Below are 16037 nucleotides of genomic sequence, written 5' to 3'. Positions count from 1 at the left end.
CCCTCCCCCTCCCTCTCGTCTCTCTCCTCCTTCTTCCTTCTTTCTCTCTCTCTCTTCCTTCTCCTCCCCTTCCTTCTCCTCCTCCCTCCCCCTTCTTCTTCATCTCTCCCTCCCCTCCCCCTCCTCCTTTATTTTTTTAAAATATTTTTATTGATTTCGCTGAGGGAGATAGAAACATCAATGATGAGAGGGAGTCACCGATTGGCTGCCTCCTGCAGCCTCTACTGGGGATCAAGCCTGGGCACCCCCACCCAGGCGGACCCCTGGGCCTCGCTGCCTCCGGGAGTCTGAGCCCCAGTCCTGCGCGCGTTCATGAACAGAAACTGGCGGTGGGACGGACAGCCACACGTTCCTTTCTCCAGCAGGAAGTTCAGTGTTCCCAGTGTCCGTCCTGTCCCACCAGCACAATATTAGGGCGGTTCTCAGGTTTAGAGTTGAAAGAAATGGTCACTTTCCCAGCGCTCCGTGCCACTCTGTGACCCCTCTCAACGCCACTGAGACCGTGGTCTTGGCCCTGGAGTGGAAACCAGTCCTTAAGCTCAGAGCCCAGGGCCACCTCAGCCACGGCCTCTGCTGTTGGTGCCATTGGAGAAGGAATGAAGCCATCAGGAGTGGGGGACCAGCGCTGCAGAGCGCGGGTGGCAGAGCACGGTGGTCGTGTGTGTGTGTGTGTGTGTGTGTGTGTACGCGCGCGCAGACCACACACCTCAAATCGGGCGTGGGGTGCAATTCCTGTTAAAATCTCTGCCCCAACAAAAGCCTTTTGACAAATCATGATTCCTGAGGTTTGTTTAGAAATGTGGTCATGATGTCCTTTGATGAAATTCATAGCGTATACAATGACAAACCTCCTCCCAGATATCCAGCTGTTCGTCTTAACTACCTGTGCTGTTATTATTAGCATTATTCAAGTATTACCAACAAAAGCCAGTGTGTCGAGAGCTTTACAGGGTGTGAGGTCCTTCCACGCTTATTTCCTCCGTTAATACTTACCGTGACCCTAGGAGAGAGGAGAGACCGGCCAGAGAGCTCAGTGCAATTCTGCAAGGTCGGTTTGCTCATCGTTAGTGTAGACGAGGAAACCAGCTCAGAAAGGCGACAACACCCCCATAGAGGGAGGACCTGGGGTGCAGTCCAGGTGCAGGCCCAGAGCAAGTTTCTCCTCACTCACTGCACCAGGTCCAGATGCTGTCCTCATCGAGGCTGCCATCAAACTCACTCTTATTTGGGTGGTCATTTATCAAAGGAAAGGCGAGTTTTGAAACCCAGAAAGCTGGCCCTGGGGGAAGATTTGAAGGACTTTATTCTCCGTGAGAGGAGCTGGTTGGCAATATCCCCAAAGCAGCCGAGAAGCCACAGAGGGTGGTGCTGCCAGCTCTGCAAGTTCAGGGTGAAGACCCAGAGGCTCAGAGGGCCACAGGGGCCAGAGGACCACGGAGAAGCAGGCCCTCAGAGGTGCGGCTGGAGGCAGAGGTGGGGAGAGAATGTGAGACGGGCAGGCGTGCAAGTGGCTCTGTCACTTCTCTTCCGGGTCCAGTGGGGAGAGCCTGGCTGCATAGCCACCCCAAACTGCAGCTCACAGTTACCTCCCAGGGGAGCAAAGCACAGGCCTGGGGACCCAGGTTTCTCCAGAGAAACAGAATCAATAGCACAGAGAGAGATGGGGGGAGGGAGGGAGAGAGAGAGAGAGAGAGAGAGAGAGAGAGACTGTGGGGCTAGCAAGGCTGGGGGAGATTGAGGTGAGACCTGCTGTTGCAGTCTGGACTCCGGATCCTGGATCCCGCAGGGCAGCCCACCGGAAACCTGGCCTGCGGTTCCACGTTGCGGAATTGAGGAAAATTCCTTCTTATTTGGGAAATCTCGGTGTTTGCTTTTAAGGCCTCACCTGCTTGGATGAGGTCCCAGCCCATTAAGGAGGGTAGCCCGCATCTCCCAGGATCTGCCGGTTGTAAATGTTCCTCACACCAGACAATTCGGGGCGTCTGACCGAACCAGGGGCGCAGCCAGGCTGCCAGGAAGGAAACCGCGTTAAAGGGCCTGGGACGGCCCTGAAGGAGGGGCCGGACGGCTCCGGGAGAGGTGCTGACTTTTGTATGTCACATATTTAAGTATCTGTATATATTTCCTTTTTAAAAACTCACTTTAAGAAGGGAGATATTATACGCTGATGACTAAGTCTGAAAAGAAGAGAGGCTCTTTGAAAACTAGAGGGTGGGCACCGGCCCTGCCTCTCGGCCCTCGGGTGGGAAAGGCAAGTCGGGAACAGCAGCCTCTGCTAAGGAGCGTGTGGAGCCTGCGCTCTCGGTTCCGTTTGGTTTCCTTCATGAGAACTCGGGTCCTTGGGGAGAGGCAGGGCTGCTCTGTGATAAACGGAGGGGCAGCAAAGTCCCAGCGAAGGACGGGGGCCACAGCCCTGGTCAGAGCACATGCCGGTTTCCCAGCTCCATCCCCAGCAGGGGGCGTGCAGGAGGCAGCCTATCTATGTTTCTCTGCCTCTCTCTCTCAAAATCAAATTTTAAAAAAGCAAGAAAGGCCGAAACCGGTTTGGCTCAGTGGATAGAGCATTGGCCTGCGGACTGAAAGGTCCCAGGTTCGATTCCGGTCAAGGGCATGTACCTGGGTTGCGGGCAATCCCCAGTAGGGGATGTGCAGGAGGCAGCTGATCGATGTTTCTCTCTCATCGATGTTTCTGGCTCTCTATCTCTCTCCCTTCCTCTCTGTGAAAGTTCAATAAAGTATATTTTTTTAAAAAAATTAAGAAAGAACATACTGCCTTTGAGACCCCACTGCGCTTCTGCGTGGCGAGGGAGTCAGGCTGCAGCGCCAGAGCACTTGCTTGGATGTAACTGCGGCCCACTGCTCCCTGCTGGCGGCCCTTTTAACCTCAATCAACACTGTGGGCACACACTACCCAGGTCCCACCCAGCCCTTAAGCTGAGGGTGAAATACCCTTTGGAGTTGTCGGGGATCCCATAGGCTCTGCTACCGAGTGCCCCCCACATTTCCTGTGCTTGCCCCGTAGATCCCGACTTGCCATTAGGAGACAGACCTACACCTTAAGCTAATCGCGGTGTGGGTGGCAGTAAAGAAAAAAGAGAAATGGACTGTGGCCTTGAGCAGTTATGGGCTGTGGCATTGAGCAGTTGAAGGGTGTGGTGTACTTGACAGGAACTGGCTTCGTCTTGATGTGTAAAAATTTAATCTGGCCTTGAACTGCTGGTGGGAATGCAGACTGTGCAGCCACTGTAGAGAACAGTATGGAGTTTCCTCAAAAAACTAAAAATGGAACTCCCATTTGACCCAGTGACCCCACTTCTAGGAATATATCCCAAGAAACTAGAAACACCAATCAGAAAGGATATATGCGCCCCTATGCAAAGGACTTGCATGCATGCATGCGAGTATAACCAATGGACACAGACACTAGTGGGGTGAGGGCATGTGCTGGGGAGTGGAAGTGACCAGGGAGAGTTCAATAGGGGGAAAAGGAGACATACATAATACTTTAAACAATAATGAATTAAAAAGAAAGAACATCAGCCACAGAGGTCTGGATGGAAACCAAGAAAGAAAGCTGGGGGGCTCGGGGGGGAGTCTGGGCTGGCAGAGGGACAGAGACTAACAGAGGAAAAGCCATGGGGGCGCCAGCAGGATAAGGGACCTCCTGGGTCCACTGCTCTCTCCTCCTATTTTTGTTTTTAAATCCTCACCGGAGGACATTTTTCCATTGATTTTTAGAGAGAGTGGAAGAGAGAGGGAGAGAGAGAGAAGCACCGGTGTGAGAGAAACGCATTGGTTGGCTGCCTCCAGCTTGTGCCCTGCCCAGGGCTCGGGCCAGGGAGGAGCCCGCAACCGAGGTACGTGCCCCTGATCGGAATTGAACCCAGGACCCTTTGGTCTGCAGGCCGACGCTCAATCCACTGAGCCAAACCGGCTGGGGCTCCTCTCTCCTTTTAAGGACGGTTGCCATGTCAAGGGGGAGACACCCGTTTTGTTGTTGCTTGTGGCTTGCACAGTGGCAGGGAGTCTAGGGAATGGAGAAGCGTGGTAACAGCTGCCGTGCACACATGCGCAGCCACGGGAGAGCACCGGCTGGGTCGGTCTGTCCGGAGCGGAGGCTCAGAGAACAGAGCCCTTCACCTCCCAGGGACCGGCGGGCCCACTTCCATCACGAGGGGCGACCGCAGGCGAGCAGCCCTTGCCTGCACTGAAGGGTAAGAGATGAGAAAAAGCAAACCTACAGCAAAGAAGGAATGCAAGGATGAGGGCCACGGGTTCAAACACCAATTGCATTTGGTAACATTTTATTGATTTTTAGAGAAAAACTGATGTGAGGAATAGCGATCGGATGCCTCCCACACAAGCCTGAGCTGGGGATCGAACCTGAGACCTGGGGGCTGTCCTGACTGGGAGTCAAACCTGCCACCCCTTGGTGTAGGGGACATACTCCAACCCACTGAGCCACATGGGCCAGGGCATCGATTGCATTTTTTAAATCTTTGCCACCAACTTGCTTTTCTAGGGCCCAGGACTTGGTCCTGATAGAAACATCCCAGCACCAGGGGGCAGCAAATAGGATACAGAGTGAGGGTGCTGCCCACCATTTCCACCTGGAGTGGCCTCTCTAAACCATTGTCCGGCTCCCTAATATTTATCTTCTACCAAAAGCCTTTCCAGGCTGGGAGCCCTGGTTTTGCTCCAGTGCCTAAGTCTCTCTTTCCTACCCCCGCCACCCCCCAATAACAAGGACAGATCTTGAGGAGACGAGCCCACCGAGGACGTCATCTTCCCCTCGCATCGTCAGGTTTGGGGTCAGGCATGTGGCCGGTCTAGCCGTGAGCACTGAGGACGCTGGGGATCTTCTGGGAAATGGGTTTCTCAAAAAAGCCCGAGTGAAACCAACGCCTTCCTTCTTCCTGCCAGAAGGGAAAATAGGCTTCACCAGAAAGGGCAGGAGGGGGAGGAGTATGGTTTCTCCATCCCGGGTGGGTGGGAGGAGCAGGGAAAGCCAGACGGAGCCTCCAGGTCTGGGCCAGCTGCCCTCAGGGCCCCATCGGCTACTTTTTGAAAAAAGAAATAGAATAAAATGTCAGAGTGCACATAGGAGGCAAATCCTGTCCCCTGAAACTCTGCACCTGGGCTGCGGGAAGGACATGCACACCACGGCTGTGCTGGGCAAGGCCCAAAACCTGCTCCCGGGAGCCCTGCGCACACCGAGCTTCCCCCAGGGAGCCGTCCCCAGACGGAGCAGCTTGCAGGCTGTTCAACCTTCTTGATATTATCTCTGCGTGGTGCTGTTGTGGTAGTTTTATATTATCTCTGTTTTGATCGAATTGACTGCTCAGCAAACGGTTGGAGCAATTATTACAAAACTAAAAATCGATTGTGTAAAAGAAGGCCTTGATTACATTCATGAGCAGCCAGATAGGCCTTGGATCCATATATGATTTTATGGATTAAAAACTGTGTTTAGCCTCCGTCTTCAGAGGGTGGCCGTTCAAAGTATCCTGTCTCCATAGACTGTTCTAACTGGAAACACGCCTGCAGCCATTCACTTTGGATGTAGGCCAAGGTTTATTTTTTAAAAATCTTCAGCCACGGATCTGTTTTTATGGACTTTAGAGAGAGGGGGAGAGGGGGAGAGAGAAACATTGATCGGTTGCCTCCCACAGGCCCGGGCAGGGAATGGAGCCCACAACCATTTGGTCTACGGGATGACGCTCCAACCGCCTGAGCCATGGCCAGGCCAGGACCCAGGCTTTCCCTCCAGTGGAGTCCACTGTTTGGCGTCCACTCATTTTTTGCTGCTGTTTTGGTTTTTTGGTTGTTGGGGGTTTTTTTGCATAAAGCAAACCTGAAATGTATCATCTTTTTTTTGTTTGTTTGGTGTGGGGGTTTTTTTTGATTTATCATCTCTGGCTCATTTATTCCAAAGAATCTTTATCTTTGTTCTCCATGCACATTTTAGCACTAATACAATAAAATCAAACATCTGCTACTCAAATCAAGGTTTCAAAAATTGAAAAATTTTAAACAGAATTTGTGATGATGAAAACTCCATGTTTCATGGTAGATGTTTTCCTAAAATAAAATGTTTTGTGGGGGGTTTCTTGTGGTTAATTCTCACTGGAGGATATTTTTTCTGTTGATTTTTAGAGAGTGGAAGGGAAGTGGGTAGAGGTAGAGAGAAAAACATTGATGTGAGAGGGACACATCGATTGGCTGCCTCCTGCACATGACCTGTCCAGGAATTAAACCCGAGGCCCTCAGGTCCAAGGGCCGGCGCTCTAACCACTGGTCAGGGCAAAAAGCTTTTTTAAAAAGCAAAATCTATCACCTCTGATTTCCAGTTTTGGCTTCTTTTATGTGGAGTATGAACTGAAACACTAAGAGAGCTGCATCTCCCTAAATTTAATTTTATTTTTTTAAAGAGTTTTTTTTGTATTTTTTTTAAAAAAAATTTTAAAATTGATTTCAGAGAGGAAGGGAGAGGGAGAGAGATAGAAACACCAATGACCAGAATCATCGATTGGTTGCCTCTTGCACTCCCCACGCTGGGATGGAGCCCGCAGCCCAGGCATGTGCCCTTGACTGGAATCAAACCTGGGACCCTTCAGTCCACAGGCCGACGCTCTATCCATTGAGACAAACCGGCTAGGGCAATTTGTCTTACGTTTGCAGCCTCTGTTACCTCACCCGCATATGTCAAAGCAATTATTGCTAGCAGCTTGCTTTAATCGAGTCATTCAAGTTAGTTTCCAGGGAGCCATTCTCGTTGCATTCAAGGTCCACTAATTTGCATACTATAACTTACATAATATAATTAACAAGCTGCAGTTCGGGGCAGCAGAGAGCGCCGGGCAGGGCCAGCAGTGCGCTTGGGGGTGGGGCAGAGGGCCACCTGAAGACTCGGTAAGTGCAGGGTGGATAAAGGACTTCTGAGGAGTGTGGACTCCATTTTCCAGATGAGACTCAGAAAGCTGACAGACTTTGTTTGGGCCCATTTTAATGAGTGACTCATACAGGCCATGTCAAGGGCAGAGAAAACTTTTATGAGGGACATGATGCTTGGGCAGAGTCCAGAAGGTAATAGGAGAAAATCAGGCAAATAAGAGGAAGCCCATCCAAGCAGACAGAACTAAGGCAGTGACGTCCAAAAAGAAGGTGAAGGATGCAGAATTTGACAGCAAATCCGCCTGTCTGGGCTGGTGTGTGTGTGTGTGTGTGTGTGTGTGTCGGGGGAGGGGAGACGGGACTGGGATAGGCTCCTGTGTTAAATCATTCACATTTCCTTAATGGCTACGGGAGCCACTAGACAGCTTTTGTGGGAGGAGCAACACGATTTGACTTCTTTTTTAGAAAGCTTGTTGCCAGGAAGGCGAGAGGAGGGACTCAAGTGTAGGGCCTGTTAGAGGCCACTGCAGGGAAAGCCAAGGGCAGTGATGAGGCCCCAAGGGAGTGACTGGTGACGTCCGCTGCTGTATCCTGTCCCCATGGGGTGCCCTGCCTTCGTCAGTGTGTGGGGCAGATGGGGGACAATGTCATGCAGGTCCTGCATCCCAACTACTCGCTTAAAATAAAACGGTTTCTTGCCAGGTCTGCGTGGCTCAGTGATTGAGCATCAACCTATGAACCAGGTGATCACGGTTCAATTTCCGGTCAGGGCTCATGCCCGGGGTTGCGGGCTCGATCCCCAATGTGGGGCATGCAGGAGGCAGCCGATCAAGGATTCTCTCTCATCATTGGTGTTTCTCTCTTCCCTCTCTGAAATCAATAAAAATATATTTTAAAAGATAAAATATAACGGCTTCTGGTCATATCTGCTCCTGCCCATCTTTCCACCTTTTGTTTGGGCTTATGAGTGGGTTCCACGCAGCGAGGTGCCCACCTGTGTAGGTTAAACATACTTTTGTAGGCTAGCCTAGAACCCCATCAAAACAGTCTGTGTCATTTGTGTAATTTAAAGAGAAAGAGCAGGATCTACTGGTAAAAGTTGAAAATAAAATCACACAAATGAGTGTAAATACATATTCATCCACTTGGTGGCGTCGACTCAGAAAAGAAACTATCCGGTGACTAAAGAGCGGGACCTGAGAGCACACCCACCCCACCCACAGTCCAGGAATCCTGCTGCTGGTAGTGATGCTGGGATTGGTACTCTGAGACTCTGAAGTGGACATCTGGGATTATGCTACTCAATAATTATGCAGTATTCTAATTCTATCATTCCTGAGACTGAAAACTAGAATTCTTAGCATCAGACAAGAGACACGGATCAAATTAAGTAAAAACTCCACAGCCCTGAACTTAAGGGGGAGTAGAGCCTCAGTATTAATTCATGCTGCAGTTTATCTTAATGAAACATGTTACCTTGGTCCACAAAGGCCTGGCCACCTGGCACCCGGCTCCGTGAGCTCCCTTGGTGCCGTGGTCGACAAACCGCATCTCGCGAGCCACATGCGGCTCTTTGGCCCCTTCAGTGTGGCTCTTCCACAAAATACCACGTGCAGGCACGCACATACAGTGCGATTGAAATTCCGTGGCCCATGCAAAGTCGGTATTTTGTGGAAGAGCCACACTGAAGGGGCCAAAGAGCCACATGTGGCTCATGGGCTGCAGTTTGCCGAGCCGTAGTTTGCCGACTACTGCCTTGGTGCTGAGCCGCAGGCCTCTGTGGAGAAAGTGCTGCTTTCAGGCAGGCAGGATGTCCTGGGCATCGCATGCCACTCAGCAAAGATCCACCAGTGACAGCGAGGGTCTCCTCAAATGGACCCAGGCGCCGTTACAGAGCCCCTCATGGCTGGAGAAGGGACAATCTGAGAGCCACAGGAAAATTAATTTCAGTGGGTTGAAGTGCAGCAAGTATGTTTAATTTAGGAACTGCTAATCACAGTCTCACACACACCGGAGGCCTCGCGCTTTGCAGATCCGCAAACCCCCGTGGTGCGGCCAGGAGGACGTCAGTCTGGCCTGCCACGGTGGCTGTCCCTGCGATCCTACACCTTCTGGGCCAGGAGGCGGATTTTGCACAGCCACTCCTGGGCACTGATGGCCTGCAAGCGCTACTTCAGCTCAGCCTGCAGGCTCTGCTTGGCGCCTCACAGCTGTCACCACCGCCATGTGGGGAGTACAGGCTGCCCTCCGCCGGCCTGCCTCCCCTGTCCATAGGCTCTCTGCGCTGCTGTCCTGCCCTGCCCAACCCCAGCCAATCCGCCCCTGTGCAAGCTGCCGCCCTGCCGGGAAGGGTCACGATCTGGGTCCCGGGACCACGGACAGCCTCAAGCGCTGCCCTCCGCCCAGCAGGGTCACAGATCCGGTCCCGGACCGCGGACAGCCTTGCCCGCTGCTGCCCACCTTCAGTATGCAAATTAGCTGCCATCTTGTTGCTTCAGGGTGGGGGTCCCCACTGGGGTGCCTGTCCAGTCTGGGCGAGGGGCTGAGGGCCGTTTTCAGGCTGGTGGGCGACTGAAGCTCCCAACTCCTTTTTTTTATTCTGGGATTTATTTACCTTCTATGGCTGTCTGGAGCTGAGAGCCAGCTTTAGCTCTCAGGCCCAGCTGCAGCTCTGAGACCTTGGCTGCTGAAAGCAGGGATCTGGGTTTGTTTGGATTCTATAATTGAAACACTGTTGCGATCCTGCTGGCTGAAGCCCGACTGACCGAAAGCAGGTTTCTGGGTTTTGTTTAGCTTCTATAATTGCAACATTATTTCTTAGAGTTGCAGCTCAGAGGCCGGCAGCGGCAGGCAGGGAACCTTGGCTTCCTCCATCACTGGAGCAAGCAAACCTCCTGTTCGCTTCAGCTGCCTGGCTGCCGGCCGCCATCTTGGTTGGCAGTTAATTTGCATATCGCCCTGATTAGCCAATGGGAAGCGTGTCGGAGCTACGGTTAATTACCATGTTTGTCTATTATTAGATAGGATAAAAGCCCCAAAATATTTAAGTATAAAGGAATGATGTAGAGCAGCAGTTCTCAACCTGTGGGTCATGACTCCTTTGTGGGTCAAACGACCCTTTCACAGGGGTCGCCTAAGACCATCAGAAAACACATATATAATTACATATTGTTTTTGTGATTAATCACTATGCTTTAATTTTGTTCAATTTGTAACAATGAAAATACATCCTGCATATCAGATATTTACATTATGATTCATAACAGTAGCAAAATTACAGTTATGAAGTGGCAACGAAAATAATTTTATGGTTGGGGGTCACCACATGAGGAACTGTATTAAAGGGTCGCGGCATTAGGAAGGTTGAGAACCACTGTTGTAGAGGGTTTGCTTCAAAATGACATAAGGGATAGAGGCAGGGTGGACAGAAGACTGACCACCTACACTAATAAAAGAGAAAGATTCAAATTGACTGTACCTTCGTGATGCCCAAGCCAATCAGACTGACCACCTACACTAATAAAAGAGAAAGATTCAAATTGACTGTACCTTCGTGATGCCCACCAGCCAATCAGGGGTATGCAAGTTAACCCAACAAAGATGGCGGGTTAATTTGCACACATAGGCACCAAGTGGTGGGGGTGGGGAGGGTGGGACGCTTGCGTTGTTGCCATGGCGATGACGCGGGCATTCAGCACAGCCGCACAGCCCCAGACGCTCCAGGCCTCTGGGCAGTGTGGGAAGGCAGAAAGGTGGCTCCAGCCGGAGCGAAGGCCGGCAGCCAGGGGAAGGAAGGCCTATTCTTGCATGGATCTTCGTGCATCGGGCCTCTAGTGAGTTAATAATTGAAGTCGAGTAGCGGGTATCTGGGTGTTCTTTATACTTCACTTTTAAAAACTTTTATTTGTGAGATTTTTTTTTCCATTCAAAAGTTTAAACCTCAGAGGAAACAATAAATGAAAACAAAAGACTGTAACTTAAGCAGACTTAATCCAAAAAAGGAGAAAGTATGTGGTACTTGTGTTGAGGACAGTAGTGAAATGCACATAAGTGTTCCGTACACAGAAAACCCTACTATGTACGAGTTTGATTTGGGACAAGGGGGTCCTGGGTGCTGCTTTAAGTGCGTGACCTGCTGAGGATGACGGGCCACACCCGGTCGGTCAGGGCTGAGCACTCACACGCGCTCTCCACCTTCCAGCTGCCTTTGCTCTGGTGGACTCAGCCTGCCCGCACTGGGCAGACCTGTGCTACTCCTGCATAGTATGAGTGCACCCGGGGAGCTACCGAAGGGATGGAGCGCGCTTGACTTTTTAACTGGAAGGGGACATGCTATCCTTCCATAGGCCGAGCAGCCAAATCATGTTTGAGAGAATGGGCGTCGCAGGCTGGGCATGTCAGCGCCAATAACTCAGTGATGGTCTGCTTGGGTATTGGTCAAATGGCTCCTTTTCACATTTTTTCCGGGCAAGTAATTCAGAAAACTGACGGGGAGGCTGCTGTAGGCCTTACTGCCTCCTGCGTGGACACTGCCGTGATGAGGCAGCTTTATTTCTTCTGTGTGACAGTCTTGCCAGGGCCCCTTTGCGGGAGGACAGCAGGCTGTGTGGGTGGGGCACCGCTGGGGCGCTGCACAGCCACCCCAGGGTCCCTGCTTCCCTTCCCTTAGGCTTTCCGCTTCCTATGACGGGGCAACTGTGTGTGTGGAGCTAATGAGGCAAACATGGGCCGGGGCAGCGAACACTGCATGTTAGCCCCCTGGCACTGCTTACCTTCACGTCCACATCACTGAGACAGGCACCTAGAAACGTGGCGAACGAAACAGACCTCCCTTGTAGGTGAGACAGTGAAAATTTTGGCCTCTTTATTGATCATAGGTTATAGATTTGGCTTAAAAAACCCCACACGATTAAGAGTCATAACTAACTACTGGAAAGCTAATTTCCTTTCTGACTGCTAAAGGCTCGCGCAGCCGGCTTCCTGGGCACACAGTCGTCTCGCGTCGGTCCCACGAAAATGTTCGGGTAAACAAAACAAGAAGACTTTCTCATCACAGACGCCCCTCCACTTATCTAGTGGGCACGCTGCCGTCTGGTTTGCTGGGTGCCGTTTGCATTCTAATCACATCCACAAAGTCTAGAAACAAGGCAAGAAAGTGGCCCGAGTGCCAAGGCTGCCGGTGGCTCTTGCTATAAAATAGTTGCTCCTTTAATTTGAAGACCTTAAAAAGTGGCAGGAATTGCAGGTTCTTCTTGATTTCAGGAGAACTTCCCAGAAGGAGGTGGAGGGCCAAGAAACCCGCCTGCCTGCTTGGTGGCAGCTCGCGAAGGGGCGAGGCCGAGAATCTTCTGGATGTTCTGAGGAAAAAGGAATGAAAGCGGGCTTTAATACGAGCCACAGAAGTGCCTTCCACAGACCCACAGGAAGAGACGCCCCAGCTGAGAATGCCCTCATGACCACCAACAGGAGGGCCGCTCTGTGTTGTGAAACCTGCAACTCGGGGGGATCACAGAGCCTCTGGCCAGGCCGGACCTCAGCCCACTAACCAAAGAAGCTGCTTTGGCAAGTTCAGAATCACAAAAAGAGGTGACTTTCTCTTTTATTTTTTTCCTAGAGGCCCGGTGCATGAAATTTGTGCACTCGGAGTGGGGGAAGTCCCTCAGCCTGGCCTGGCCCTCTCACAGTCCGGGAGCCCTTGGGGGATGTCCAACTGCCACAGAGGCGGGAGAGGCTCCCACCACTGCTGCGCTCGCCAGCCGTGAGCCTGGCTTCTGGCTGAGCAGTTCTCCACCTGTGGGAGTGCACTGACCACCAGGGGGCAGCTCCTGTGTTGAGTGTCTGACCACTGGTGGTCAATGTGTGTCATAGTGACCATCGTTCCACAATTTGGTCAATTTGCATATTCGCATTTTATTATATAGGATTTCTGTTTTTGTTTTTTTTCATCCTTACCTGAGGATACTTTTCCATTGATTTTTAGAGAGAGTGGAAGAGAGAGAAAGACAGAGAGAAATATTGATGTGGGTCTGCTGCCTGGACTTAGTCTAAGTGGAAACGGAAACACAGTGGGGCCTTGACTTACGAGTGTCCCGACTAACGAGTTTTTTGAGATACCAGCTGTCTCTCGGCCGATTTTCTGCATTGAATTGATAGAGTAATTTGAGTTAATGAGCTCCTTAAGGAGCTCGGTCTCGGAATGAATTAAACTCGTAAGTCAAGGCCCCATTGTATTCCGATTCAATTTCTTCAAAAGAACAAGAGAACTTAGAATCCTGCCAAGGAACCTGAGCCCAGAACCCTCCTGGGTTTTGAGCCCGTCCTCTCAGCTTTCTCAGATCCTCACTTACACCTGATTCAATAGTTTTTTACGAAACTCATACTTATTAAACTAGTTCTCATAAAAATGACTATTTTATACTCAGATTTCATCAATTAATATAACATTAAAGTACATGGATCCAACAAGTAAACCAGTATAAACAGTTTGGGGACAGACACAATCATGGAAGACAATGACTCAACTGTGGGAGAGACAGGGGTAGGCGGGCAGACTCCCCAGTGATCCTGGGGGCATGAGGCATGACAGGGACTAATGGGGATTCTTCTGGAGGAGAGGGAGGGGCTTCGATGCGGAGAGTCAGTGCGCATCAGGTGTTACAATTCTAGAAGAGGGTGCTACAATCCCGCACATCCACTCCTCACTGAACAGTCTCTGAGGGCCGGCTGTGCGTGAGGCACTGCAAGAATCCCAGAGCCAGCGCCCTGACCTTTCATCTCTAAGAATGCTGACCCATGCAGAAGTGTGTATATCTGAGATAACCCCTGTCAGATTACAACAGAATGCAACAGAATATGAAGGTAACCTTAAGAATTCTTGAATTACATTGACCGTGAATACTTCACTGATAGATTTATTCACAATACTATCGCTCATGCTTTACATTAAAAAGAAATCTGGAAACAAGAAAACAAGTCGTTTGTAGATCAGGCTACTTCTCCTTAGTAAATCTGGAACACGTTTGTACTATTTTCATAATAAAAATAGCTCCACGTGTCCACCTCTATAAAATCCACCAGCAAAGCAATGAGAAGACCCAAAATGCAATGTCATGAATTTCCAATTGTTTTAATTAGTAAATATTTACCCACCACCTACAATGTATCCAGGGTTAAGCAAGGCATTATGGGAAGTTACTTTAAAGATAAAATTTGAAATAATAAGACATTACCAGATTGGCTGCGATAAACACACTTGTCAACAAACACGATAATACAGTCTAGACAAAACACGTCTCCCTGCTTGGTTATTCTGTAGAGACGGGGGTCAATTAAGTGAGTCGTTATCATTTAGAGATAAAGGCCAGTTAAGCCTCTGATGCCCTTTAAGTTACGAGTTGACTGATCTACAGAAGATGACGGAGGCTGTTCCGTGGAAAGGGGCAGCAGGAGGAAGGGAAAGAAGACAAGTGAAGGGAGAGGCACAGAAGGCATCCTACTTTGAAGGGCAGACTGTTGACAGTCTCATTGACGAAGTGGAAACATAACCGGCTGTGGAACGCGAGCGCTGCTCCAGACGGGAACAGCCTACCAGGACCCACAGGGCCACAGGACGCCAGAGCCCAGGCACGTCGGCCGCCAGGCCCGCAGTGAAGAACCCCAGGCAGCCCTGCACTTCGTTCTCCTGTGACTCTCGCTAGGGCCCCGCTGGGGACACTACGGTAAGTTTATCCGTGCTCCATACCCAAGTGTTTGTGCTTTAATACAAATTGCTCTGCAAGAAAACAAAACAACACACAAACTGCTCTGCAATTTCCTTTAGGGAAGTTCCAAACAGTCTATTTAAATTCCTAGGCTGTACTCTCACGAGTGACCCAGGTCTCAGGACTGTTTTTCCTGGACAGGAGTCCCCTGCTCCCAGTCCGTGAAGTCTCTTCCTGTGAAACACGTGAGGAACTCGCCGAGGGCCTGCAGGGCCAGCGTCACACTCTTCGCCACCGTGGTAGCAACAGCCTACATCTCTGTGCACATTCAAGTTTACAAGTAGTTCTAAGGACAGATGGGAGTCCTCAGTCGTCCTCACCTTAGAGATGAGAAAGTGGAGGCAGAGAGAAGCCCATGTCAGGAGAGCACTGACCGACCACCCAAGCCCAGCTGGCCCGGTGGAGGCGCTGCTCTTCAGCAGGCCTGGATCTCATCAATAAGAGCCCTGCAGCAGCCCGGTCTGTTTGTGTTGTTGTCGTTAATCCTCACCCGGGATATTTTTCCATTGATCTTTGTTGGGTTTTTTGGGTTTTTTTTTAAAGATAGTGGAAGAGAGCCGAAACCGGTTTGGCTCAGTGGATGGAGCGTCGGCCTGCGGACTGAAGGGTCCCGGGTTCGATTCCGGTCAGGGGCATGTGCCTGGGTTGCGGGCACATCCCCAGTGGGGGGTGTGCGGGAGGCAGCTGATCGATGTTTCTCTCTCATCGATGTTTCTGACTATCTCTCTCTCTTCCTTTCTGTAAAAAATCAATAAAAATATATTTTTTTAAAAAAAAGATAGTGGAAGAGAGAGGGAAAGACAGAGAGAAACATCAATATGACAGAAACATATCGATTGGTTGCCTCCTGCACAAGCCGTGACCAGGGCCCCAGCCAGGGAGGAGCCTGCAACCAAGGTACGTGGCCTTGACCGGAAACAAGCCCGGGACCCTTTGGTCCTCAGCCACGCTCTATCCACTGAGCCGAACTGGCTAGGGCCTGGCCTATTGTTTTTTAAGTCACAATTTTGAAGACTATGCATGGGCACACCACTGTGAACCTAAAATTGCTCTAAACACAAGGTCTATAAAAAATACACATGAAGACTGTAAGAATATACAGGAAATAAGAGTTGTGTTAATAACCGTTGTATACCCTGTTCTTATTCCTTGTCTCCAACTTTCTGAAATATCGCTGAACAGGATAATTTAAGATGAAGACGAGTATTTCTAAGCACTGCACACGGTCTTATTTACATCCTCACAACTCCATGGAGAGGCTCTCTATTACCCTGGTGTGCAGAGAAGCAAAAGGCACTGCTGTCCGTCAGCACTCCCTGAGCCTCCCCCTCCAGCCAGCATCCCTCCCTGAGCCCCCCCCGCCCAAGCATCCCTCCCTGAGCA

At 50.6% G+C, this 16037-nt stretch overlaps 1 protein-coding gene across 3 annotated transcripts in view; it reads right to left on the bottom strand.

The window, feature by feature from the left end:
• Positions 1–11735: 11735 nt before the first annotated feature.
• Positions 11736–16037, bottom strand: part of TMCO1 (transmembrane and coiled-coil domains 1) — a 25110-nt gene continuing 20808 nt past the window's right edge. For 2 of the 3 annotated variants that reach the window (XM_006774985.2, XM_015571297.1), the window contains one exon: positions 11736–12251. In XM_006774985.2, the coding sequence (XP_006775048.1) occupies positions 12153–12251 (99 nt within the window). In that variant the 3' untranslated portion in view covers positions 11736–12152. The remainder of the gene's footprint in view (positions 12252–16037) is intronic. The other variant, XR_001515770.1, reaches the window with a different exon arrangement.

This window comes from Myotis davidii, unplaced genomic scaffold (genome assembly GCF_000327345.1).
Source record: "Myotis davidii unplaced genomic scaffold, ASM32734v1 scaffold668, whole genome shotgun sequence".
In the NCBI taxonomy this organism is placed as follows: domain Eukaryota; kingdom Metazoa; phylum Chordata; class Mammalia; order Chiroptera; family Vespertilionidae; genus Myotis; species Myotis davidii.
This window is presented reverse-complemented; position numbering and strand designations above follow the sequence as displayed.